This window comes from Arvicola amphibius, chromosome 10 (genome assembly GCF_903992535.2).
Source record: "Arvicola amphibius chromosome 10, mArvAmp1.2, whole genome shotgun sequence".
In the NCBI taxonomy this organism is placed as follows: domain Eukaryota; kingdom Metazoa; phylum Chordata; class Mammalia; order Rodentia; family Cricetidae; genus Arvicola; species Arvicola amphibius.
The window spans coordinates 39,057,873-39,085,752 of NC_052056.1; the positions used below are offsets into that span (position 1 = coordinate 39,057,873).

A 27,880-nucleotide genomic window follows, 5' to 3' on the forward strand; every position below is an offset into this window, starting at 1 on the left:
TTCTGTGTGGGAAGGGTTTAAATTCAGTAAAGAAAACAAGAAAATGATTACATTTCTTCCCTTGTCAATTTTTGGAGATTTGTGTTTGAAAAAGAATTTGTTCATATCAAGTAAATTGTTAAACACTGCACATTGTTTCTCTATCTTAGTTTCTTTCAATAAGACAATTGACTAATACAATCATTACTGCAAATCCTATAGATGATTTTCAATTTTTTTTAAATTCTGGTATGAGTAATCTATAGTTTTTCTTTAAAAATGTGTATTTATTTATGGGAGGCATATGTAGTATGCCGCACATGCAGGGGGCAGAGGACCTCTTGCAGGGGTGTTTTCTTTCTTCTACCATAGGAGGTCTAGGAATAGAATGCAAGCCCCTTACTCAGTGAATGATGTTACCAGTCTGGGTGCTCTTTTATTGATCAGTTTTGCCGGTGGTCTAGCAAAGACAAGTTTCTGTTTTGTTGCTTTTCTGTATGTTTTGGGGTTTTCTTGGGGGATGGTACGTGTGCACAGTGTGCATGTACAAATGGGTGTGGATGCCTGTGGAAGCCAGAAGTGAACCTTGTCGTTCCTCAGGAACCACCCATCTTGGTTTTTGAGACAGAGTCTTATCAGATTGGAGCTCACCAAGCGGGCCAGGCTGTGTGTTCAGCAAGCCCCAGGAATCCACCAGGTTCTGCCATCCCAACTTTAGGATTATGAATGCATGCTACCATACCCAGAGTTTTTACAACGTGGGTACTGGAGCTTGGGACTCAGGCCCTCATGCTTGCCCATCAAGGACTTCACCAGCCGAGCAATCTCCCCATCCCTGTGTTTGTTTTGAAATTCACTGTGGTGTCTACACCTCTGGGATTAATTTGCTCTCTTTTTTCAAGATCCCTGAAATGAGTAGTTGCTTCATTGATTTCTTTCAGGCTTCTTCCAGAGAGCTCTGAGGCACGGAAATTTCTGTCTAAACACGGCTTTAGCTGCCTCGTTATCATTCAGTTCAAAACATTGTCTAGTTTCCATTGTGATTTCTCCTCTGGCTCATTTGTTATTTGAAATGTGCTTCTTAATTTCCAAACATTTGACAGTGTTGATGATCTTATAATTACTGGTTTCTAGCTTATTTTCCCTGTGCTCAGAGAATATATACTATGTAATTTCATCCTTTAAAAGTAATTGAGATTTGCTTCAGGTCTTGCTTTATGGTCAATTTTGTTAAATAATTGTTAGGTGTCTCGTATCTAAGACAGAAAAACTGCATATATGTATATTTTGTCATTGCTGTATGCAGTGTTCTGTCTCGAGGTCAAGCTTGTTGAGCATTTTCTTAATTATCTCTGCTGGATTTCTTTTTCTTATCTGTTTGATTGGGAGCCAATGTGATAACTTTCACTGTGTATGTAAATTTGTCTTCTTCTTTAGTTCTGCCTGTTTGGAGATTATATACCAGTTTGAGATTGTTTAAATTGCTTGAAGGGTTTCCCGGGATTGAATTCAGGTTTTCAGGCCTATGCAGCAAGCACTTTTACCCACTGAGCAGTCCTACTGGTCCCTGGATTTAACATTTTTATCACTGTAATATTATCCCTTTTCTGTCTACCAATGTATTGTGCCTTGAAGCATATCTTCTTGGATCCTGAAATAGTTAACTATTTTCGTGTTTCTGTGACGTGTCTTACTTCACTGTTTACATGCCGTGTCTTTCTGCCGTGCCTCCTGTTGAGCAGGTATAGACAAAGGTTTTTAATGGTCAGTCAGATAGATTTTGCCCTTTAATTTGGTTTATGGTTCTTGCTCCAAATATTCTAATTTAGAAACATACATGGCACCCAGGAATCTGCATTTTAAGAAGCATCTAAGGTGATTAAGTAGAGATAAATAGGATGTTGAATCAATTTTCCAGGTGAATGTAGAGGTCGTCAGTCTGGATGCTCACAGAAACTGTTAAGCGGGCAGTGAGAACAGAGAGAAGGGAGTATAACCAACGGCCCAGACTCCAAACACTAGTTTCTTAGGTATGCTAGAGTAACTGAAAGGAGCCTTGGGGATAAGCAAGGCATTTCATATTTTTAACACCAAAAACAAGGGTACTGAAGAAGAAACAGCATCTGAAAGGGCATGCAAAGTTGCGTCTTCGAGATGTAGATAGCTACTTCAGAAAGGCGAGGCTAAGATGGAGCAGGATTATGTAATCATGGGGAAAGTAGAAATCTTTTTTTTTTTTTTTTTTTTTTTTGGTTTTTTGAGACAGGGTTTCTCTGTGTAATAGCCCTAACTGTCTTGGAATTAGCTCTGTAGACCAGGCTGACCTCTAACTCAGAGATCCTCCTTCCTCTGCCTTCCTATTGCCGGGATTAAAGGCGTGCACCACCATGCTGGGCAGAAATTCTTGGAGGAAGGAAATTATTGAAGCCAAATGATATAGTTTAAGAACAAGAATACAAGAGTTCCAACAAAGCCCCTCCCCCGTGCGTGTTCAGTGAGGAAAACAAGTATGTGAATGTCCTGAATGCAACTGGCAGCAAGGACTCCAAGACAGACTTCGCCTCCGCCGGCCCTCTGTGTGAAAGGGGCCTGATCCTTTCTGCAGCTAATGCTCTGTGTAAGTCCTGGAGAGCACGGCAGCCAAACTAGTAATTCTCAAAGATCTCACTTACTGAAGTGACAGCAATTCCCTGAGGAAATCTCTGCTTTGGGGATTACCAAGTCAAGAGTTTCCTCCTGGACCATAGGGTCGTTTCTTGTTGTTTAATCCATTACTACTTCTGAGAACTCTAGATGGCATGAAACTGCCCACAAGGAAACTGTAGTCAAAGCTAGTAGGAGGAAAATGGCCGCAAGAACAGACTAAACAACCACAATGTGTATGCAGAGGACCTATTCCTGGGAGGCCTGCTCTTTTCTGAGAAAACTGAAGAGCAGTAGACTGGGGAGAGGTGAAGTGAGGGGTAACTTGGGAGGAGTGGAGGCTGCAGGTGAGATGTATTTACTGTATGAGAAAGGAATAAATAAACAAGAAAAGGAAGGGGGAAAGCTATAGTGGCCAGTGCTCACTGTGGTGTGGCTGGTCTCCCTGGGACCAGCGCAGTGCTGGATGGTTCCCTTAAAGCCAGTCTGACCTGAGTTATGTTGTTGAAGAATAAGGCATATGGGGCTGAAAGGGGCCTAGCTCGTATTACTGCTCCTTCTTCATCTCTGTCTTCTTTCTCCAAGAGAAGCATGTGTTTCTTGAGTGGTGACGTAAGTACAGGCATTCTGAAAGGATAATCTAAAGTTGTCATAGAAACGTAAACTACGACTATTATAATAATGTGAGCAGTTGTTCCCCATAGGAAAATGATTAAATTGTATAAAGGCCTTATAAATGTCTTAGAACAGAGATCCCTGAAGCGGCTTTTATAGTTCAGTCACAGTGTCTGTGTTATTGAGCCTGCAAGAGGGGGCTCTCTAGGGCTAAAGTAGATTCCGGGATACCCACTCTCCAGAACTCCTGGACACAGTTGCCCCATTTAACTCACTTCAGATATGGTAAGAGGCAGCTAAGAATAGAGATGGTGGAGGTAATGGTGTGATTGTTTGCAGTGTTGCATGCAGTTAATGCATTTACTCAATAATTAAAACTGACCATATTGGACCCTTTTCTCCTGGGCAGAGGCCGTAACTGAATTGAGCAGGCGTTTTATTTTGTGGTATTCTTCACTCACTCCTGGCTGCCGACTTTGTTACTTCGAATCTAATGGACTGATGAGCGCATGGCTACTCCTAATAATGACAACAAGATGTTTAGAGCTTAATCTTTTCACAGATTATAAATAAGGAAATTGATTTGTCATTTCTAGCTCACTTTAATGGGATTTTAACTCTCTAACTTGTACACTGCATGCAATCAATACTTATTGAATTTCTCTTTGGGTAACGAAACAATGTGCAGGCACAGGGGAAAAATAAGAAGCATAGTTTTTATCCTCACTAGGGATATGAAGTGGATTTACTTGGAGGGATAAGGTGTCTATCTAGTAGTCTTTAAAGTGACAGTAATGATAGCTAACGTTTCTTTAGTGCTTTCTTGGGTTAGGAACCCATGTACATAGTCGTTCATTGATTTCCCACAACAGCTCTGTGAGGTGGGTATTGTTCGTTGGTGCCACATTCAGCACAGGAAGCAATTGAGACACAGAGGCATTGTATGATTTGCCAAGGTTGTGTTGCTAGCAAGTGACAGAATTGGAATTCAAGTCCAGACAGCCTGATCCAGAAGCCTGCAGTTCTTAATCACAACTTTACTCCCTCTTATTCCAAAACAATGTCAGGCAATGAGTATTCCCATAACGCCCAATGTGGTAACAAGTAGCTTCATGTGGCAACAAATTTGAATTAAGTAAAATAAAAAAATAGCTCAGTGGGTGAATGAACCATATCGTGATGGTTTGGTAGTTAGATGCTGCCGGCAGTTAGTCCTGGACATGCCCGCCGCTGAAGACAGAACCTCAGGGCAGCACTAGGGAACAAGGCGATGACGGCCAGAGAAAAAGTGATGAGCGATGTGTGGAAGATGCTGATGATTTGGGGCCAAGTTATTGGGCAGACAGACTTAACTCTCCTCCCAAAGGCTTATCTCATAGGTAAGAGAGAAGGACATTGTAAGAATTCAGTTCTAAATGTGGTGAAGGGTACAGCTATGAGCTGTCAAACTGAAGCTGGTCGGAAAGCATATGCTATGAGGTGCTGAAGGAGATAACTAAGAATTGCAGTCGTGTATAGAAATCACCTAAATCATGACAGCTAATGAGTTCAGAAGAAAGAAAGGGAACCCTTGGGGTGCATTTAAAGAGTTGAAGTTCCTAAAAGAGGCGTCATAGAAAAGTTGATCAACATAGGATATAGATAAAAGAATGGCCGACTACATGAGCAAACACGGGAAGTCCTGAAAGGAGTGGCACTGGATCTTACTATAAAATGCCCAAGATACAGGTGGAAAGAAAAAACAAACATTGGGAGGTCAACACTAACCTTTGAACATGTGATTACATTTAACTGGCACAAACCAAATAGAATGACCGAGCAGCCAGGAAATAGACACAGGCTTAAATCAGTCTTTCATGAAGGCTGGAGCTAGAAGAAAGGGAAGAATGGCTTTAAGACAGAGGGGAAGATCCTTTTTAAATAGATGAATTGAGCTTCACTGAAGTCAATTGAGAAGTCACTAGAAAAAAGAGCAATTGGCAGTGGCCTCTGTCTCATTAATTCAAACGTCCAGGACGCCAGTGGCATCTCTTGGTTGCTCTGTTCATCTCTCTTCTCTTTTTCTCCCAACACTCTCCTAAGAATTCCTACTGTTCCTTTCTTTCTAGAAGGAATTCTTTAGGCACAGTTACTAAATTGGATTTGTCAGCATCTTATCTCTCTTGATGTGTATCATTTCCTTTACTGAATTTATTTCTCTTTAAAAGTTACACTGAAGCACTCCAGTGTAATCGTACCCACGTGTAATCGTGATGTGTTGCTCAAGAGACACGTGAGGGGGAGTGGCACTGAGGAGTGACACTCCTTGTTGATCCTCATATGGTCCTGCTTCCTGTGGAGAAAGCCCACCTGCATTACATTAAAGCTCTGAATGGCTTTAAGTATCAGAACCTTGATGACTTGGTTTACATACATTTTTAAAAAGCTTCTTCCAGTTAGGTGTTACAGTTAGGTGCCTGTCGTGTTAGACTCTTAATATAACAGTAGATGTCGCTTCCTGTGCCAAGAGCCATGCTTAGCATAGTGTTAACTTTCTTGTAACCTACAGTTTAAATTCTTAGGACTCACTGCACTTGGATTCACTTAGTTGAGTATCAATTAAGCAAATGGGGGAGGAAGAGAGACATCTCTTCTAATTCTAGAAGGGACTTTGAAAAACTTTGATTATAGATAAGTTGTCAGAGTGGTTTCCAAGTGTGTCTACCCAGAGTGTTCTGGCTAACGGGCCAGTATATTACCAGGCTAAGAAGGCATGCTCTGTAAGAGTTGTGTTATAAAAATACAAATTTTGGCCAGGCAGTGGTGGCTCACACCTTTAATCCCAGCACTCGGGAGGCAGAGGCAGGTGGATCTTTGTGAATTCAAGGCCAGCCTGGTCTACAAGAGCTAGTTCCAGGACAGGCTCCAAAGCTACAGAGAAACCCTCTCTCAAAAAACCAAAAAACAAACAAACAAACAAGTTTTGATTCTGTCTGAAAAGATTCAGGGATGGTTCAGGAATCTTTGTTTTTCGACCAAGTTCTTATTCCATTTTACATTCTCTCATAGCTATATTAAGCAAAACAGAAATTTAATAAGCAAACTAAATAGACTAAAACCTTGAAGGATGACATGACATAAATAAATATATTAATTTAGCAAACAGGTTCTAGGTAGCGTACTGTTTTCCAGGGATTCAAAGGTGAAAGGCACATGGCCCCTGCTCTCTCGAGCTCCCGGTGTGAGAGAAGAGGTAGTGGGTGTTCAGTAAGACAGTGCAGACAGTGAGGTGACAGCGATGTAGACAGAGAGAGTTACAGAAGCACAGAGGAGAAGCTCACATGGCCGGGCTTGGGGTGTGAGGGAACGCGAGGTCAGGGGGGTTATGGAAGTAGCTGACCTTTTTCATAACAGATCACTTGCTCCCTATTTAGTTTTGCTTAGAATCTTTCTAAAATATATCATATATTTCCATGTTTTTTTTCTTTTTTTTTGTTTTTTTTTTTTTTGTTGTTTTTCAAGACAGGGTTTCTCTGTGGCTTTGGAGCCTGTCCTGGACCTAGCTCTTGTAGACCAGGCTGGCCTCGAACTCACAGAGATCTGTCTGCCTCTGCCTCCGGAGTGCTGGGATTAAAGGCGTGCGCCACCACCGCCACTGCCTTAGCCTTTTTTGTTTTGATGATTTGGCATAGTCGTGTGTTATCAGTCTTTTTGTGTCATATACCAAAATAGCAGTACTTTTTATTGCAATATATAACATTAATTTCCATTCTCTAAAACAGTGTCCAATGCTTGTGACTTTGCTGTCATCGTGTTATCTTGTTGTTTTCGTCTGTTCCTTATCTTCTTAATGTCAGTGACTATGTATAGAGTACCACATGTACTCAAACGCTTTCCTGGCCAAAGGATTTAGAACTAAGCGAATACAGCAAAATGCGAAGCATTCTGTTGAGTATAATATGTGAAGTTTAGTGGATTTTATGAAATCTTTTAAATAATTAAGTTGTCTTTTTATCATTATTATTGTAAAGCCAAAAGATGGTTTATAGATACACAAAGCATCCCTTTCATCAGAGGCTCAGCAACACCAAGGCTGGTTCATGGCAATCCAGGAGGTATAAGCCCAGTACCAGAATAACTCCGTTCTATAGAATCAGCAGTTCTCCAGCTGAGAGTTACAGCAGAATCGTTTGGAGATTTATATGCTGGGTCTCACCCCCAGAGAACCTGATTCTGCTAGCTTGATGGATATTGTTCTGTTTTGGAAGGGAGGGAAGGAGTACTGAAGTGTGGGGAGTCAAAGTCCCACAGTATAGCCAAGGCCAATTTCAAATGCATAATCCTGCCTCAACCTCTCCAGGTGTACAAGCCACCTGGCTCTATATATTTATTTCTAAGTTCCTCTGAAAAGTCTGATGTCTACCCTTGAATCATCATACATCGGATTATTGTATATCAGAATTTGCCCCAAAATAGTTAAATACTTGAATAGTTAAATAGGCAACAAAAGCCTAGATCATGAGGAATAAAAAGAGAGCTTGAAATTTATTGTGGCTGAGAAAACCATTGGACTCACTTGGATTTTAACGTAATCCCTCTAACTATTTTGTGGAAAACAAATAGATAAGGGAAGGCTTCTTGTAGGGAAGCTGGCTAAGAGACCATGTTAGTTAATTCAGGCAAAGAAGTAAACAGGGACATCTCCCTAAAGGATAATAGTTGAGGCGGTGACCAAAGGGGCAGGATTTGCTGACAGAGCAATTGTAGTGGGGAAGGAATCAAAGTTCACTCTAAGGATTTGACTCCGATATCACAGATACCTCAACAAAAGGATTGCCTCTTGTCCAGACTGTGAAAACCAGGAGAGGAATAGGTTTGGGGGAAAAAAAAAAAAAAACAAGAATATCATTTTTTTTTTTTTTGGTAAATTAACTCTGCAGTACCTATTAGACATTCCTAGAGGTAGCCTGGTTAATGTGGTAATTTAAAATCCCCAGGATTTATGTAAACTTTTGATTCATCAACATACATAAAATCGTAAGAGTAGATGAAATTGCCAAAGGGCAGGAACTGACAGAGAAGAAATAGGATAAGATACTCCAGAGCAGCAGGAGCAGGGAGAGAAGTAAGCACCACCTAAGTGACCAGCCCGTGAGATGGGAGGAAGGCCAGAGTGGTGTTGTCACAGAGCCTGCGTGAAGAAAGGCTGCAGAGCCCCGGGGAAGTCAGTGTGGAGATAACTGGCAACCTTGATCAGAAATGGTTCAGTAGGAAGATGTTGTGAAGATCATATAGGAAGGAGTTCTAAAGAGATGTGATTCCAGAGGATCCGATGCCCTTTCCTGGCCTCTGGGGGACCAGGCATGTACATACATACATGGAGGCAAAACACTTGGGCACATAAAATAAAAGTAAAGAAGCATTTGAGGAAAGGAGTGTGAGGGCCAGTAAGATTGCACAGCCGTGTAGCTGTGCTTGCCGCCTAGCCGGATGGCCTGAGCTGGATCTCTGGTCCACTCCATGGAAGGAGAAAACTGACTTACACAGCTGTTCTCTGGCCGCCACGTGTGCATCATGGTATGTGCCTCCCAGATGATAATTGTTGTACGCATGCGTGTGAAAAAGCATAGCATCTTCTAGTCATAAGCTGCACCGTGAAATCTCAACAATGTTGTTACCTAAACAAGACCCACATAAAGATCCTCCCAGTTGCCATGCTAATGTGGATGGAGGAAATTTCATTAGCCCACCCCTGGGTGAAGAGCTACCTATGGTAGGATAGCCAGTCCCAAGCGGTCAACCCGAAACACACTCTCCATACAGGAACACTAGATAGACAAAGTAAATTATATGAATACACACACACAATAACTGAAGTCTTGAATTTGAGAAGTTGTGGGGTCAGAGGGCGAACACAGTAGGAACTGGAGGAGAGGAAAGGATGGAAATGTAAACACAGTACTCATATATTGAATTCTCAAATAATAAAACTTTTACATTTAAAAACTGAGGAAAAACAGAGCTGGAAATAGGAAACAGTTTGGAGGCCTTCCTGTGGGAATGAGCAGAGAAACAGCATGGTAGCTGGCAGAAGGCAAGGCACCTTTGGTTGTGGAGAATTATCCAGCCGAGGAGGAAATGCCATGCTCGACAGCGAGAAGAATGTGTGACTGCGTCTGTGCAGGGTGAAATTTTTACTGCACAGAAGATTCAGATTTAGCCTGAGGGCACAGACAGCCTAAGGTAATAGCAGAAGGAAAGTGATCCCATGGGCATACATTCAAGGGGGTAGAAAAAGCGGTGGAGGAAGTTCTTTTATTGTTATTATTCTAGCCTAGGAAACCAAGTTCGCTCTATTGAGTCTAGAGAAGAGATACTGGAAATTTCCAAAAGAAGCAAAAGTATGAAATTATTCTCAGGACAAGGAAAGTGGACAGCAGAATTGACGGATGACTCCAAGGGCACACTTGAGTTTGGAAAGGACTCAGACTACTAGGATGTAGTTTTCTGAGCTACACATTCAGGAAACTGAATTCTGGGGGCACGATAAAGGAGGAAGAGGCTCTGGCCAGGATTGGAGTTTTGTCAGATGAAGGCTAAGAAAGATAGAGAGTGACGGAGAGTGGAAGAATGGGTCACGGGACTTGTGCTTTGTGTGAAGGAGCTAAAGCTTTGAAAGCGGGAAGGGAATTACCAGATGTTCGTCTCAAATATAGGGTCAAATAGGGTGGAAGATTAGAATTGTCTAGTGGGGGCAAGCATGGAAGATAGGAGGTGACCATCAGAACCAGAGGGCGGGGCTATAGGGATGACCATTGCTTTAAGCCGGATGAGGGCGCTCACCAGTTTGTGTGCTGGCTTTAATGGTGATTTTGATTAATCCATTAGGTTCATGACTACAAAGAAGGAACCCCAGAAGAGAAGACGTACTACATAGAATTGTGGGATATTGGAGGCTCTGTGGGCAGTGCCAGCAGCGTGAAAAGTACGAGAGCAGTGTTCTACAACTCTGTAAATGGTAAGTGTTTTCATTCCTGCCATCTGTTAGTGGTCTGGAAGTGCTGATGATTGATATGAAATACCATGACATGCTGGGCTTGTCTTCCTGTGAGAAAGCTGATGTGCTTAACTCTTGATTTAAATCTGCATGTCATGGTCTAACTTATTAGCTTCTGGTGTCTCCTGGAGGCATTGTTGCCTTGCTATAGGGCCACTCCATTTTTACTTTTTTATGTATATGATATATATTTCATGTAATAAAAAAAATATTCATTTTAGAAGCTCAACGGTAGTAGTTTTCCTTGTCTTTTTCCAAAGGTCTTTAATGCTATTTATCCCTCTCTATACTCTCTCTTCAACCCTGCTCTTTCACCCCAACCAAGTTTAACCCTTCCTGTTCCATCCTTCCCTTTTAACCCTTAATACCAGTTCATTCTGTCTCACCTCCCTTTAAACCCCCTCCCCATGACCCGTTAGTAATCCCCCAGCCTCTGTAGGTATTCCAGATGAACTGAATCTGAAAATAAGTACCCTTTCTTTCTTCCCACTCTGATGACCCAGGCTACTGACCTCGGTAGAAAGCCTATGAAGTGTCTTTCCAGCCTCCTTAATTAGAATATATTCTCATCAGATGTCAGTCCGACTCTGTCAGTTGGCCCTAGCACTTCAGCTTAAATAAGAAAAGAAGTCGTAGAAAAAGAATGCTCAGACACCCTTAAGAGCTCAAAAGCATTCCCTAAAGATCATCAAGAGAAAAAATTCTGAAGTTTCTGTATGTTTGTTTCTATTTTGGGTTTTTTTGTTGTTGTTGTTTTGTTTTGTTTTGTTTTGTTTTGTTTTTGTCCATCTAATAGCCAGCCTAGGTGAAAATATCTCATTTTCTTATGCTCTGGTGAGATTTTATTACACTTTTCTATAATCTTTTTTCTATCAGATTGACTACAAATTCATGTTACCTAAAAAAATATGCTCATCTAAACATGACCTGCACAACACCAGTTGGTGACCCAGTGTGGATGGAGTAAGTTTCCCAAGGCCCTGCCTCCAGGCGAAGAGCTACAGGGCAATTAATGACCACTGAAAGAGAATCTGTCCTCTCTAGGAGAGAATCCACCTTCTCTAGGGATGGTCCCCTGATAGCTTGTTCAAGTTCAAGTGGTCAGCCATGAACACATAAACAAGCAGCAATACAAATATGCTCAGCAGGCTGCATTTATACACACATGTGTATAAATGTTATAAATACACACATGTGTAACAATAATTAAAGAGGGAGCATGAATTTGCGAGGGAATGGGGGGGACACAGGAGAAATCAGAGGGGATATTAGAAAGGGTATAGAAACTGTGTAAATATTGTACTCATGTATGAAATTTTAAAAAATAATTTTAATTAAAAAAAGAAAGAGTATGGCTGGAAAATGGTAGCACATGGCTTTAACCCCAGCACTCAGGAGGCAGAGACAGGCAGATCTCTGTGAGTTCAAGGCCAGCCTGGTCTACAGAGCGAGTTCCAGGACAAGCTCCAAAGCTACACAGAGAAAACTTATTTTGATAAATAAATGAATAAATAAATAAGTAGAGTGTGAAAATCTATGGTTCTTGTATCAGAAGATGATGTTCTAAATTCCAACAGGCGTTGAAGTTTCTTCTTTTACCTTTGCTTTTCTGTCCAGGACTTTAGTTGATCTATTTACTTGTATTTCTGAGCTGTGTTACATTTTGTTATTTTCTCCCATCTCAAAAAATCCATATCTTTTCTACTATTCATACTTTTTAAATATTTATTTCTAATTTTTAAAATTTTTATATAGTTTTTTAATATTTTATCTTTATTGATGTTTTGTTTGCATTTATATCTGTGTATCATATTCATGCTTGGTGCCTGCAGTGGCCAGGTAGGCACATCTGATCCCCTGGAACTGGAGTTACAGACTCTTGTGAGCTGTCATGTGAGTGCTGGGAATTGAACCTGGGTCCTCTGGAGAACAGTCAGTGCTTCAACCACTGAGCCATCTCTCCAGCCCGCATGCACACTTGACTGCGCCCCCTTTCTATCTCCTAGCGGCCTGTTTCTTTGCTGATTGAGACGAGATTGAACATCTTCACAGTAGTTCACTGTAGACTCCGAGATTGAACATCTTCACAGTAGTTCACTGTAGACTCTTGCCCTTTTCAGTTCATTCCCCCTTCATCCCTGTCCTCCGTTTTCATTTTCTTCTCCCCTCATTTGCCTTTTAAGTCAGGGTCTCGCTATGTTGCCTTGGCTGGCCCCAGACTTAAATTCTCCTGCCTCAGTTTACCAAATGCAGGAGTCTAAGCATGTGTCACTACAATGGGCTAACCAAATCTCTTAAATTAACAAGCTTATATAGCTAGCAGTGAATTCAGAGAACAAAATTAAATTCGTGAGTGGTTGAAATTCAAAAGATCTACAGTTCAATATTTTGTTCATTAAAGAATAACAACTGAGGGGCTGGAGGAATGGCTCAGCAGTTAAGAACACCGGCTGCCCTTGGAGAAGACCCAGCTGATTCCTAGCAGCCACAGGGCAGCTCTCAGCTGTCTGTAATCTCAGCTCCAGGAGATCCACTGCCCTCTTCTACCTCCACAGACACCTGTACACATGTGTGTACGCACAGACAGACACACATACACAGAACTAGAACTGAACATTTAAGAAAAGTAGGTTAGCGATTGAGCTGAAAGTGTGGCACAGGTATCTCGGATCTTAGAGGAAAAGGCAGGAGTATGAAAAATTCCAAACCAGACTGGGCTACACAGCAAGCCAAACCAGTATCCTCTGTGTAGTAAACCCCTGGATTTGTTTTTTAAAAGGAAAAACCGAAGTTATAAAAATTAAAGCGGTGCTATTTAAATACATTTTACCAGTGCAGAAACAGTATAGTTTTTGAATGAATATAATCTGTTAATAAGTAATGCTCCTCATTGGTGAAGTGCTTCTATAAGCAGTTCTAAGCATGTAGTTGGCACTCAGGGCCTGCTGGATGAGAATATCAAAAGGCATTCTGAATATTTTATGACGTTCTGTTAGCCTTTGGGAAATAAAAAAGAAAACACTTTTAAAAGTATATTAGTAGCAAAGCTTTATAGTTAGTTATTTGGAAATTTTTGTAAAGAACATCTTGAAATGCTTGTCTGATTGTTAGTCATACTTGAATACTAGATCACTAAGTCCCTCCTTTACTTTGATTGTAAAGTAAGAGATGCTGATGAATGCTGACATCATCTTACATATTCATTCATTTTAGGTATTATTTTAGTACATGACTTAACAAATAAGAAGTCATCTCAGAACTTATATCGCTGGTCATTGGAAGTTCTCAATAGAGATTTGGTTCCAACTGGAGTCCTGGTGACAAATGGGTAAGCTAGGAATTACTTTACAATTGGTTTTAAATGTGTTTGCAATCCTGAGAATTCACTTTACAAAATAAAACTTTGTAAGATGTATGATTGGCTCTATATTTTAGTCTATACATAGTTTTCCATTATCTCAATGGCATCTTTCATGGCAGTGGTTTTTATTTTGATGAAATCTAATTACTTAGTTTTCCTACTCTGGATTTTGCTCTTGGTATTATATCTAAGAACTGTTTGCTTAATTTCAGATCATACAGATTTTCTTCTGTGTGTTTTTCTATAGGTCTTATAAATTGGGGTTTATACTAGATTTCTGGTCTGCTTTAATTTTTATATAATATGTGTGATTTGGGCTTATCAATCTTAAATTTGAATGTCACTTGTTCCAGCATCGTTTGTTAACAAGAGTATCCTATCTCCACTGAGTCGCTTTCATCCTTTGACAAAATCGGCTGACCATATTTGTACAGGTCGGCTTCTGTACTTTGTTCTATTGATCTATGTGTTGGGCCTGGAGAGCTAAGGAATGGGCTGGATCTATCCGCCAAAGCTACGGCTTTAATCCTACCCACTAAATTACTCAGTAATTTAAAGGCTCATGTGGTCAGAAAAAAAGAGAGATATACAGTAAAAGAAAGGTTCAAAGTCGAAGAAAATCTCTAAATGTTTTACAGTGTGTTAAAAATATATGTGGGATAAAGGCTAAAGTTCTTAAAGATAAAAAAAAAGAAAGAGGGCAGTTGGGTGTGGTAGTACACATCTTTAATCCCAATGCCTTGGAGGCAGAGACAGACCGATCTCTGAGAGTTCAAGGACAGCCTGGTCTACAGAGTTATTCCAGGACAAAGATATACAGAGAGCCTGTCTCAAAAAGTAAAAGTAAAAATAAACGAAATAGAGGTTAAAATAAAGCCGCACAAAGATGGAAAATACACAGAGAATCTTGAGCCTACATAAATATTTCCTCCTGAGAGTTCTGACACTAGCTCAGTAGAGCCATTCCCTAGCACGTGTGAGGCCCCAGGTTCAATCCTTACCACCAGTTTAAAAAATAAAACAGCAAGATTGAAAGTCCTAGTGTGTCTTTAAAGTATATCTCTTGGATCTTGAATCTTCTCTCAATGATAGTTATAGCGTTGAGTAGATGTAAAACTGTTGTTTTTGTTTCTCGGAGGGTTATTGTACATGTAAAATGATAGGGTTTGAGGGGAAAGTGCTAGTCATATCTGTCCATAATAAAAATCTCCACCAGTTTTTTATGTAATGATTTTAAGATTTAATTTCAATTTGGATGATGTTTTTTTTTTTTTATGAAAGAAGCGATAAGGAAAACCCAAATCAATCTGGTACAATTTCCTTTTAAAATTAATATTTAGGAGATGAGTCATTGTATACATTTATGATTCAGTGAATATAGCTCTTGATGAAACTAGGAACTAAAATGGAAGATGGGCAAACACAGCACATATACTTACATGGTAATCTATAGGAGCTTATATAAGGTCCAGATAGTGGAGAGTGTGTCAGATGGTAATCTATAGGAGCTTACATAAGATCTAAATAGTGGAGAGTGTGTGTCAGAGATGGTATTTGATAGAAAACACAAATTTTCCATAAGAGAATCTGTGAATATAAGAAAAAGAAATAATCTGGAAGGAAGGTACCCCGAAAACCTCATTCTCTAGTCGTTCAAATTTCATTTCAAACCATGTCTCCTAAGTCAGGCGTGTGTAGGGAAGAAGGTGCTGGCTCATGGGCCTTGAACTTGAGCTATTATTGGCTTCGATACAAATAAAACAGATGATGATATTTATATGAGATGGGCTACATAGTTCAAACCAACTGTGTTCTGAGGTGGAACTACAGTTGAGGCTCTAATGCCATTGTAGGATGGAGAGATGTAATAACCCTCTGCTCCCAGCCCACTTTAGATTGCTCAAAAAGAAAGAAAAGGCTCGGATAGAAGAGAAGCTGTGAGCCGGGCGGTGGTGGCGCACGCCTTTAATCCCAGCACTCGGGAGGCAGAGGCAGGCGGATCTCTGTGAGTTCGAGACCAGCCTGGTCTACAAGAGCTAGTTCCAGGACAGGCTCCAAAGCTACAGAGAAACCCTGTCTCGAAAAACCAAAAAAAAAAAAAAAAAAAAAAAAGAAGAGAAGCTGTGCTCCAGTGGTTGTATTGATTGAATTATGCAATATTGATTATTCAAAAGCAGATTTTGCTGACTGTTGTGAATAGAGCTTATAACATGTCAGAAGTTAGATCTATTTTGCTTCTAATAGGTGAATAGAATTTCAATTAATTAACAACAATAGACTTTATGTTCCTTTCAATAATGAGAAATATCATTCGTATTGCTACTCAATCCTTTGGGTAAAAATGGAAATAAAATGAATTATAATAGACCCCTCCCTTCTATCTCTGAGGGATTCTGATAGCCGATCTTTGTCTCTCATGGCTGTCATGTTAGGATAATTATTTGCTTCCTTTTCTTGCCTTTTATTATTATGTTTAGCATTTCAGCTGTTTTCCCTCCACTCCCATTCTAAGCTGCAGTCTCTCTTAGGCTCTCTGTCCTCTAGCCTGCAGCTAGCCTACTTCTTTGTACTCTGAAAACCACTCATAGGCAGGAATGCATAGGAAAGGTAGAGAATTTGTGCTCGAAGTACCTGCATTTCATGTGCCCCTGGGTTTTCCATATACTGAGCTTCAAATCCACTTTCTGCCTCTACGTTGAAAAATTTTGAAGCTGATACCTGTTGAAGACAGAGCGTTGTTGGACAGTTAAGTCACATTAGGCCCTCAGTGGTCCAAGTTATCTGTTAGAAAGACAACAGGAACAGATGTTGAGTAGTAAGATGGATAATTGGAATTTAATAGATGATGAATTAATTGATGAGGAATAAGCACATGGAAGGAATTAGGAGAAAAACTATTTCTAGGTGGTGATGAGCCGGAATTAGTTAATTATCACTAAAATTGTGTAAGCGCCTTGCATTTGACTAGTACATGTGTACATTGGAAAGGTAAATTTCATTCACCTCTTCCTGGTTATTTGTCACAGGGATTATGACCGAGAACAATTTGCGGATAACCAAATCCCACTGTTGGTAATAGGGACCAAACTGGACCAGATTCATGAAACCAAGCGCCATGAAGTGTTGACTAGGACTGCTTTTTTGGCTGAGGACTTCAATGCTGAAGAGATTAATTTGGTATGTGTTTTCACTAATGTGTGTCTGGGTGATATTCTAGTCAATGAAGCATCATACTCAAAGCAGAGTCCCCAAACCCAGAGTAGAGCAGGATCTGCATCAGGATGTCATGTGAGGGTCTCTCTCGCTTGGAACTTGCACACTGATCTGTTGGAACCCTCAAACTATGTGCTGCAAATAGTACAAATCATAGAGTCTTTCTTGAGAAAACTTAAAAAGCATACCAAATTCAAGAGTCATATTGATTAAGGTGACACTATATGTTAGTTATTGTTTTTGAGAAAACCTCTTAATCCTAGCACTCAGGAGGCAGAGGCAGGTGGATGATTGTGAGTTTGAGGCCAGCCTAGACTACAGAGCAAGTTCCAAGGCTACACAGAGAAACCCTGTCTCAAATACCAAAAGAGAAAAGAAAAAAGAAATAATCACCCAGAAACTGTATTAATTAAATCATTGCTTGGCCCATTAGCTCTAGCTTCCTATTGGCTAATTCTTACATCTTAATTTAACCCATCTCCATTAATCCGTGTATCGCCACATGGTAATGGCCTACTGGGTAAAGTTCTGGCTACATGACTTCTCTTTGACTCTGCCTCCTTTCTCCCAGCATTCAGTTCAGTTTTCCCCACCTACCTAAGTTCTGCCCTATCAACAGGCCAAGCCCAGTTTCTTTATTCACCAGTGGTATTCACAGCACACAGAGGAAACTCCCACATCAAGAGGGCAGCTGAATATGGGAGTTAAAAATAGAAAGTCAACAAGTAACTCTTAAAACCTCCGATTGGGACATGTGACAACATTAGTGCCAGCCACTGTCTCCTTCCTGAGTTTGCTTAAACCTCTGGGGAAGTGTGACTCTGACATGCGTATATCAGAAGTGAAGTCAGAATTTCCTTTTGTGGATGCAAATGCAAATTGTGTGAATAAAAATGGTGCTTGGGTTCTTGTGTATAGTACTGTTTCTCGTGTGTCTACGTAGCATATAGTCATTTCCACATTCAGATTCATGGTTCAGTTATATTAAATAAGCTACATAGAGCTATTCAGACTTTCCCTCAGCCATGATCAATGACAGATGGCTCTTTCAGCTCCAAAAAAGCATGGAATTTCAGATTCCCTGCTCAGCTTGAATTGTGGGGTCCAATAGTTAATTTTTATGGGGAAGATGGAAACTTGTTTGTTTGCTATTTGATTTAGGGTTTTTTTGGTAGGGTTTTTGTTTTGCTTTGGTTTGGTTTTTTTGTTGTTGTTGTTGTTTTGGTTTGGTTTTGGTTTTTTTCAGACAGGGTTTCTCTATAGCTTTGGAACCTGTCCTGGAACTCACTCTGTAGACTAGGCTGGCCTTGAACTCACAAAGATCTGCCTGTCTTTGCCTAAGTTTCTACCCAAGTACTAGAATTAAAGGCATGTACCACCACCGACCAGCATTTTTTGTTGTTGTTGTTGTTTTGGTTTGGCTTTTGGTTTGTTTGGGTTTTTTGTTTTTTTTTGGGTTTTTTTTTTTAGTAATTTTCACTCTTACTTAGAGTCATCATTTAACATTCTGATGATGAGGTAATCAGTACCCATTTTGCTAAAACATCTAATGCAGGTCTAAAGTTGATTTCTTGTCCACCCCAACTGTTGCAGAAATTCAAACATAATTGCAAATGCAGCAGAGTGCACAGTGTATACCAAGGTATACCTCCACATGTGGGCTTGTCTGCATTATAGTAAATGATTTTGTACTTAAAAATTTATTTTCTGACAATGAAGATGAGAAGCGACATTCCAGTGTGTACTGTGTGACAGGCTTGCAGGATCTCACAGATCTATGTGCAATCGTCCTCTTTCACAGAGGAGTGAGCCCAGCTGTAGAGCCATAATGACTTCAGCAGGTCACACAACCTGGAAATGCTGTCACAGATATTTGAATACAGAGATTACTGACTTCCAAGAATCCTGATATCCCTAGGATTTTATGATCTTTGGAAACTGTTATAATTCCCTCCTACCCTCTCTCTTTTTCTTTGTGTGTATGAGGGGGGTAGAGAACTAATATAATATAGTTTCTGGCCATTGTTTAAGTGTGATCCATGAAATGCTACGTATGAACAAAACAAGAAATTGCTTTTAAATGTATTAGAAAGAAGCATATGGGCCCGGTAGCTACAAAACATCATTATTAAATATAACAAGAGTCACTTCAAATTTCTCAAGGGGCACAGGGGGACCACAGATGTGTACAAGATACTTATCTTCACAAAAAAGCAGAATGGTGTCTGCACAGTTTGGTCTTGGTGACATTTGAGGCAAACATCAAAACCTACTCCATCTCTTGAGAGGGCGGCTCTGGTGACAAGCAAAGGTGCTGTAACGCTAGCGTTTGCAAGCGGTTATGGTGACTTTAGTGTCCCCCACTGTCTCCCTCCTCTGAGCTCCATGTTTTCCTGTCTAAAGAACCTTACAGAATAATAATAATAATAATAATAATAATAATAATAATAATAATAATAATAATAATAAATCTCTTGCTTACTATTATCAAAACCTGCATGTCTTTGCAGTATATGGAGAAATCCTTGGCAAGTGTTTGTTCTTTGGCCCGCTACATCTTTTTTTTTCATGTTTCCAGATATTATGCAGCCTGCACAGTACTTCATTAATTGAGCGCGTGGTTCCTGGCCTTAAACATGTGTGTCCTGTTTGTAATATTCTAGTTCTGGTTTTCAGAGTAAGCATATGTAGGTCACCTGATCAGTCCCCTGGTTTGGCTAATAAACTGCTAGTAATTCAGCCGCCTTTAGGAATAATTTGATGGTGAGTATGTTGACCCAGTATCCTCCAGTGTTGCTCAAATGGCCAAGACGACATGGCTTTACCTTCGCTGGTGCTTTCCTGTTCGTGCATCACCGTCCGAATATCGCCTTGTATTTTCTGAGAGTTCGGAAAGGTACGGTGGGATTGGTTGCGCTGGAGCTTCCCTTCCTGGTTTCTCTGTGCCCCCTTTGTTTTCCAGGATTGCACAAACCCACGGTCTTCAGCAGCAGGCTCCTCCAATGCTGTCAAGCTCAGTAGATTTTTTGATAAGGTAATGGCTTCAATTAAGTTATTTTTAAACTTAACATATGATAGCTTAAACTCTTTGTGGAATGCTGTATCCTTTTGTTCCTTTGCCCAAAACTACACAGCCTGAATACCTGTTTTGATCTCTCTTATCTGTTGGAATAATTGCTCAAGGCCTGCTGACGTACTTATTCCATCACTAACAGTCTCTTAAGCAAAGAGTAAAGGCTATTGGATCCAATTAGGGCTCTTTTTTTTTTTTTTTTTTTTTTTTTTTTGGTTTTTCGAGACAGGGTTTCTCTGTGGCTTTGGAGCCTGTCCTGGAACTAGCTCTTGTAGACCAGGCTGGTCTCGAACTCACAGAGATCCGCCTGCCTCTGCCTCCCGAGTGCTGGGATTAAAGGCGTGCGCCACCACCGCCCGGCAATTAGGGCTCTTAAAGAGGTATCAGAGTCCACCGTAAAACATTCTATAGATACCCATATGCTCTTTGTGTAATTACTCACTACTCCATGTCCCAAAAGGCACTGACCAGAGAGATTAAAGCCCTTTATTCTCTCAGCTATTAATGTTTTCCATGTAAATGTTACTACTTGTGTGTAAAGTTAGCATGACTCCTTGAATCTCTGTTGTTTCCCCGTGAGAAGGTTCACATCCCTAGTGCAGCTCCCTCTTGCACTGAACTAGAATGAGACTGTAGGGTGACTCAGCCATTGGTCGGTTGAGCACTGGTCGTCCTCATCACGGGGCTGTGCAGCTGCCTTGCCTAGTGCTGATTTTGCATAGCAACATAATATAGGACTTCTTTTGCATTCATTACTGGAAAAGATTAATTTCTGTATTAGATCTATCTTAAATGTGGTCTCTTAAGAAAAACGCTTAGGTGCTAGAGAAATTGCTCAATGGTTAGGAACAGTTGCTACTCCTGCAGAGGACCCAGACTCAGGTCCCAGAACCCACATCAGTTGCTCATAACCTCCTGTAACTCCAGCACCAGTGAATCCAATACCTTCTGGCCTCTGTGTTGTACACACAATCAAGCAGGCACACACACATACAACAGTATACATATAAATAAAAATAAGTTTTAAAATTTAAGAAAGACACTAGCCTTCTTACAGATCTTCCATTCAGGTCATTTTTCTTTAGCTATTTGGGTCTCTAATATTCAGAGCCCTTTTCAGTGTGTTACCATGAGGTCCAGTCCCCTAACAGGGAAGTTTATCTCACTCACAACTTATTAACTGGGGTGTGGCAAAAAGGATCAGATGTGCACAGACCCTGATTCAGAGTAGCCAACCCTTTAAGCAGTGGACTGGGAGATCAACAGCTTCTGTTCTCTGCCCTGCTGCACAGAGAGAAGCATTTTGGAGGAAGTGATGCAAGGAATTATATTTTCTCTCACATTGTTTTCAAACCTAAAATGTTGCAGCATTAGCTTGATTTACAAGTTCCCATCTAATACAAAATCCTGTCCCTAAGAACAACATTCTGTAGATCTGTGTTTGATCTGGAAAGGTCTCTTAATATACTTTTAGATGTTTGGTTTTGGTTTAATTTGATTTGGTTTGGTGTTTCAAGACAGGGTTTCTCTGTGTAGGCCTGGCTGTCTGGAACTTGCTCTCTAGACCAGGCTGGCTACAAACTCAAGAGATCTGCCTGCCTCTGCCTCCCGTGTGCTGGGATAAAAGATGTGCACCACCACCCTGCTTGTTTTAAGTGTTTTTAAAATTCAAATCTGTAGGTCCCATCCTAGAGAAATAATAGATTTTAGACTGTCATGATCTAAGCTCTCAGCAATGCTTTATTTAAAATAAATAAATAGTACTTTGGTTGGATCTAAGAAAGAAGCGTCATGCATAAGAGAGGACCTTGGAAGTTGGGGGTGAAGAATTCTCAGCAAAAGAGAAAGCTACCTTTGTTGTCTAAATCTCATAGGGTCTATCAGAAAGGAGACTGCCTGGTTTGTACAACATGTTCTGGATATGAAACCGAAACACCTGGCAATACAGTTTGCCCTTTGTGGATTAAACCTTCCAGAATGCCAGAGGGGTCGAAGTCCTCTGGATTCTCTCAGCTGATCGTAATTCTGCACCAGAATAAGGTTTTTCTGACCTGCTGAGAATGGGGAAAATACTCAGTCCTTTGGGGGCTCGGGGGAATTGGTGTTTCAAAGTTATACTAACCAGAAACCAGCTTTTCAGCCCCAAAGGCTGATGAATGCATCTTTGCCCTGGGTCTCTTGTGGCTTAAATACTAACCCAGACGTAGTCTTCAAGAGAGAAAGAACCTGAATAATGTGTGTTTTAGTCTATTGTGAGCAGGCTGTCCCAGGCCTGAAAGGACGCCGGGCTCTCAGTCAGCACCCTCAGCGTCATCACTCCAGATGTGCTCACAGCAGCGCCACCAGGGCAGGAGGGGTTTTGTGTATTATATAATACTCTCCATCACCTGAAAGTGTGGTTCTCAAGCCCACTGTGTTAGGGCATGATCTATGAGCTTTCACCAGCTGCAGTGTATATCCACTGCTTCAGCCTGTTCTTCCTGTAGACAAACACAGAGCTCTGAGACTACTAAGGATGCCAGCGAGGCCCATATAAGGGAAGCTCACTGACTGCTTGATGCGTACCATTGTCCACGTGCAGGATGCACAGAATTCCTCACTGCCTCCCACAGACTCCTCTTGAGAATAGCTGCACTGCTGTCATGATTTGCATTGGCTTATGCATCCTTTTGGAACTGACTGCTAGGAAACTTGGCTCGATTGCTGCAATACCCTAGGAGCCCATTGGGACAGCATTCTGTCCTTATTTGATTTTTATGTGTTAATTATTTGTAAGTTCTGTTTTCTTTTGAGGCAGGGTCTTATGACACAACACAGACTGGTCTGAAACTCAATAGGTTGCCCAGGCTTGCCTTGAATTCCTGCCTCTGCTACCTGAGTGTTGGGATTGATTACAGATCCTCACAAGTGTACAATGTGCCACTGTATCCTGCTCATTGCTTGTTTAGTATATTATTCCTTCCTTTTGGAATGAGTAGGCATTAGTGGGAATAATCTCACAGTTTCAATCCTGTTAGCACCAGATTTTAAAGGTGTGTGTGTGTGTGTGTGTGTGTGTGTGTGTGTGTGTGTGTGTATTTGAGTGAATGCCACATGTGCATAGGTGCCTGCAGAAGCCAGAAGCTGATGTGGGATTCCCTGGATCTGGTTGCAGGTGGTTGTAAGCTGCCCACTGTGGGTGGTTGGAACCGAATTCCAGTCCTCTCAAAAAGCAACAAGTGTCCAGCCCCAGCACCAGATTTTTAGCTCACGCTATTAAATGTCCATAGCTGTTGAAAAGATTTTTAATTTGTCAATATTTCCTATAGTTATGAACATTATAATTAGTCACTTTGTCCAGGTAAATATGCTAAACCCAAAAAATCTTTGCTTGTTTCTCACAGGTCATAGAGAAGAGGTACTTTTTTAAAGAAGGTAATCAGGTTAGTATCTATCCTTTCTTGATAAAATGGTTTCTTAATTTTTGAAAGAGATGCTTTCCAATTTTTTCCCCCCAGAGGGATTTTTTTTAAGTTAGGAGAAGCTCTTTGTAGGAACAGGCAGCTTACTTCTTCTGTCCTCTTGAGTACAAAAGTAGAAACCCTAAACAGAGGCAAAATAAGGATCTGCAACCCAAGAAGAACCAGGGATGAGGTGATTCTGTAACATAAGGAAAGAAGAGAGTGTGCTTCTGTCTGCACAGGCATGCATTGTCTTCCACAATACAGACAGTTCGTGCGGTAGCCCAGTGGCGGTTTAGGGGGCCTGTCCTTTCTGACTCCAGAGGACACTGACACCAATTTTCTGGCAAACGTTTTCCGTATTTGTAGAGTTTCTTTTTATTATTTACCATTCTATGGTTTTCTGAATGAAATCTTAGAGGGCTGGTTTTATAGTGAGCAAAAGGCTGGCCTACAAGAACCGGAAACAGGAAGAAACAGTTCGTTTTAACATTTGAATCTTTCTGCCTAAAACCTAACAGGCTTCTTTCTCGCCTACAGATTCCCGGCTTTTCTGATCGAAAGAGGTTTGGAGGAGGAGCATTAAAGAACTTCCATTATGACTGAGCTGCACTCGCCCTTTGGAAGAGCGAGCGAGCCGTGGCAGTTGTCACAGCTTTCCTCTTGCTGTGTCAGGTTATTAACTTCTCAGGCTCTGATAAAAAACATCTCAAAATGCTACCTCACCCTCTCATGGAAAATTGAAAGAAAGCAACGAGTGGAGGATCCTACTTGGCCCTGTTCTGTGTAGCTCACCTCCCTGTCCCTGCTGATATCTTATGGAAGAGCCTCGTGAAGACACGAGACACTGCCGAGCCAGGGCGGCAAATGGGCAGTGACACGGGCTGCACAGAAAACTGACTCGCGTGAAATCAGAGGGCTTTGCAGGTCTGCGATTTTCCCATGCTCACTGCTGAAGGCTTAATTAAGTTCTGGAGAAACCTATCTGTTTTGTTCTTCCTTCTTGAGGGGAAAGGTCATGTTAACCAGCCCTGAGTTATCCACCCCAAACCATCTCTGTCATTTTTAAAGAAGCCAAGTGGTATTATTTCCTTTTCTCCAGCCTCATTACACACAGGGATGCCTAAGAATAGCAACCCTGTCTCCTCCTCTCTCCCCTGGAAAAGGCTTGGTGTCTGGCGGAGACGGACTAATAGCTGGGGTTAAATAGAAATACAGATTAATAATACATGGAGAATAGACCAGAAAAGAAGGCTTCTGCGAGGCATCGACAGCTCCTCCACACTTTAGAGTGCAGCTTTTGAAGGCCCTTTCTGCTTTCTGTTTGGAAATCGGGTGAAATCTGAGAGCAGCACAAGAGCAATCACAGCGATTTACTGCCTCTTTGGTCTTTTTTTTCTGTTTGTTGTTGTCATGGTTTCGGGTTTGGTTTTGGTTTTTAAAGGAAATTCAGATCCTGAAATACCCTTTAATATGATGAACAATAAACTAAGAATATTATCCTTGAGTTAACAATGTGTTTATGAGAAAGTCAAACAGTCCCAGAGTAGCACAGTCACATAAATTAAGAACCAGTGTTTGGGCTTTCATAATCACTGCACAGCTTTTTAGTGGTGGTATGTATGTGTTTGCATAAGTGTTCATCATTATTTTTTAGCCCATCTTTTTTGCCGGTTTAATTCTCTTGGCCCAGTTCTTCCTTAGTTCATAAAATTGGTTGCAAAAAAAAAAAAAAAAAAGGACTATAATTGGCTGCTGCATTCAGCACCTTATTATCCAGATTCTTCTCTGCTGCAGCTCTCAGCTCCTGAGTTTTGCACCAAATTAAAGAAAATGGTAATATAAGTCCACAGTTGCAGCTCGTTTAAAACCAGGTAAGAACTACAAGGTTCATTTTCTGTTCATTTTAATTAAATTTCAGGAGGACTCAGGAAGGCAGGGTATGCTGGGAAGGAGCGTGAGGAGCTCAGAAGAGGTTTGGGGGTTGGAAGAGCACTTCTGAGCTGGGCTGCTCTGTCTTTACCAAGGCCAGTTTCAGCTTCTTTGCTGGTTTGATTGTTCCTTGATATAATTAGTGTTATGCAGATTATGGTCTGGGTGTGGAATTTGGCACAAGTGTGTTGTGGAGAGGCTATAAAGCTGGGAAAGTAAAAACCAAATGCCACACAAACTCCTGTCTAACTATCTAAACCCTTCGTATTTCTCCTTTTAAAATTAGATCAAGAAGCATGGACTGCAACTCAATAGTAGAGAATTTACCTAGCATGTACAAAGCATTACATTTGTTTCCAATATCAAAATTTAAATAAAAAGTAAGTTAAACCCAATCCTTTCTCTCCCCTTTCTTCTCAATTAAGAGACCCACCCTAATTTCTGTCATTTCTTTCTTACTAAGAAATAAAAGAGCTGGGCAGTGGTACACGCCTTTAATCCCAGCACTCCAGAGGCAGAGGCAGGCGGATCTTGAGTTCTAGGCCAGTCTGATCTACAGAGCAAGTTACAGGGCAACCAGGGCTACACAGAGAAAGCCGGTCTTGAAAAAAAACATAAAGACTAGCTAGAGAGGGGTGAATGAATACATGTTGCTCTTGCAGAGAACCTGGATTTGGTTACCAGCACCCACATGGGCAGTTTACCACTATCAGTAACTCACTTCCAGGGGATTCAGCTGTCTTCAGACCTCTTTAAACATTATGCATACATATAAAATAAAAAATAAATAAATATTTTTAAGGATGGGGAGATAAAAGCAACCCATCAGTGATGGCTACAGGATCTGACTTGATAAATAATATTCTTCAATTCCATTTCTACCAGCTTGATTCCTTGACCTATACTTTTTCCTTATAATTTTATAAACCTTTTTATTTAAAAATAAAAAGTTGTAAATAAAATAAACATCACACACCCAAATTCATCTGGCCCAAAGTCTCTGTCTCTCAGCGAGCTTCTGTATAGTTAGAGCCACCATTGTGAAGCTGGGGAGTGCCACAGTGAATTTTATACCTTTACTGTCAAATAGATATTCTTTGCACTTAGTTTTGAGCTGTAGTTTTCTAAAGAAAAACTAAATTTTAATCTAATCATCTGAAGCACACTTGTTACAAGTATATGTAGCAGCAAGAAAGATGTTTACCAAATGTGTTATTTGCCCAACAAAACAATGTTCTTGAAGCATGACTTTTAAAGACTTAGTTATATATACTACTTGTAAGCAATAATTTAGTATAATACAAAAAATAAATTATTGTGACTGCCAGAATTGTCTTTTCATGTATTGGATCCTAATTATCTTATCTTCTTGATTACACAAATTACTAGTAATAGGTGTCATCTGTTTTTCTCCCTGAAGAACTCTGAGTTATTGACCAATATTCTTACTCAGTGTAGAGGCAACCAGATGTAAAAGCATGGTAGTTTCCAGCCGTCCCTTGGGACCTTACTGGGAACGTAACCCAGTGCAGACACACTACCCCATCAGACAATACCTCGGCCTCTTAGAATATGGCAAGAAAATGGGAGGGTACTCACACCCCTCCTTATACCTTCTCTCCCAAAGCCGGTTGTAAAAGTAGCTGCCTTTTCCATGAACTTGCTCGCAAAAATCTTTATTCTACGATCTCACTATTCATCCTGGGAGGGAAAGAGCATCTTTGTCATCAAGATGAAGACACCAAGCAGACTCCGAGTAAGTGTGCCTCACTGTCAGGCACGCCATGCTTGTTTGAGGTTCAAACAGTCTGTGTGCTTTTCTCCTGATAATCTACCTGTTGTTGGTGCCTCCACCATGAATGAAAAAAGAAAATGTCTTCCCTGGCCTGGGGCGTTTATCTGGTCACTGTTACTTTTCTGTCCATTTTGAAGTGGACTTCTTGTACTTGACGTGCTGGGCCGTCAGACTGGAATGAAGTGTTCTGATTGCTGCCATTATCCTCATCCCAGTGGTGTGCGTTAGAACACCTGACACAGAGCTGTGTATGCATACTTAATGGATAGTGCTTTTGTTGAAGTTTTTTAAAGTACAGGTAGCATCCTGATTTTAAAAATCTAATGGTTTCAGTGGGATTCCTGCATTGATTTAATACCCTAAAATTCAGAGGACGCTGATGGAAAAGAGGAGAAGAGCCGAGAAATGCATTTCTTCATAGTTGTAAGACAGCTGAATCACTGCACAGAGGAAAAAGGGGTGCCAGGGGGTCTGACCCTGGGCCTCACCTATCCCAGTGGGTGTTTGCCAGTTTGCCAGGGCTGTTCCATATGGTTAAAGACCGTATGACTTCGAGTTACAATTAATCCATCCCTCCATAGTAGGGCGCCAATCGTCTGCTCTCAGACTCAGAAGTGTATAAAAATCTCTTTCAATTCAGAGTCCAAAGCTTCATCCTGTTTTCTTTCACATCCCTTAATTCTATATTATGCAGTAAGAAAGCAATTTTATATTTTTGGACGTTTTTAATTTTCTCGTGTGTGTTGCGGGTGAGGAGTCTGCAGAGGCCAAGAAGACAGCATTGGATCCCTGG

General features: G+C 40.8%; 2 protein-coding genes across 8 annotated transcripts in view; one reads left to right on the plus strand and one right to left on the minus strand.

Annotated features, from left to right (window-relative positions):
* Gtf2e1 (general transcription factor IIE subunit 1) overlaps positions 1–20,017 on the minus strand; it is a 57,627-nt gene extending 37,610 nt beyond the window's left edge. For 2 of the 6 annotated variants that reach the window (XM_038346843.1, XM_038346840.1), the window contains exons 1-2: positions 19,673–20,014; positions 16,266–16,352 (exon numbers count right to left, since the gene is read on the minus strand). The gene's annotated coding sequence lies outside the window, so the exon portion shown is untranslated. Of the gene's footprint in view, positions 1–5,004; positions 5,107–16,265; positions 16,416–19,672 lie in introns of all 6 variants that reach the window. The other 4 variants (XM_038346845.1, XM_038346848.1, XM_038346844.1 and 1 more) reach the window with 4 other exon arrangements.
* Positions 1–24,867, plus strand: part of Rabl3 (RAB, member of RAS oncogene family like 3) — a 32,114-nt gene extending 7,247 nt beyond the window's left edge. Inside the window, exons 3-8 of one of the 2 annotated variants that reach the window (XM_038346850.2) lie at positions 10,105–10,234; positions 13,487–13,601; positions 16,661–16,811; positions 19,810–19,881; positions 23,304–23,342; positions 23,901–24,867. In XM_038346850.2, the coding sequence (XP_038202778.1) occupies positions 10,105–10,234; positions 13,487–13,601; positions 16,661–16,811; positions 19,810–19,881; positions 23,304–23,342; positions 23,901–23,966 (573 nt within the window). In that variant the 3' untranslated portion in view covers positions 23,967–24,867. Of the gene's footprint in view, positions 1–10,104; positions 10,235–13,486; positions 13,602–16,660; positions 17,206–19,809; positions 19,882–23,303; positions 23,343–23,900 lie in introns of those variants that run through there. The other variant, XM_038346849.1, reaches the window with a different exon arrangement.
* The last annotated feature ends 3,013 nt before the right edge of the window (positions 24,868–27,880 follow it).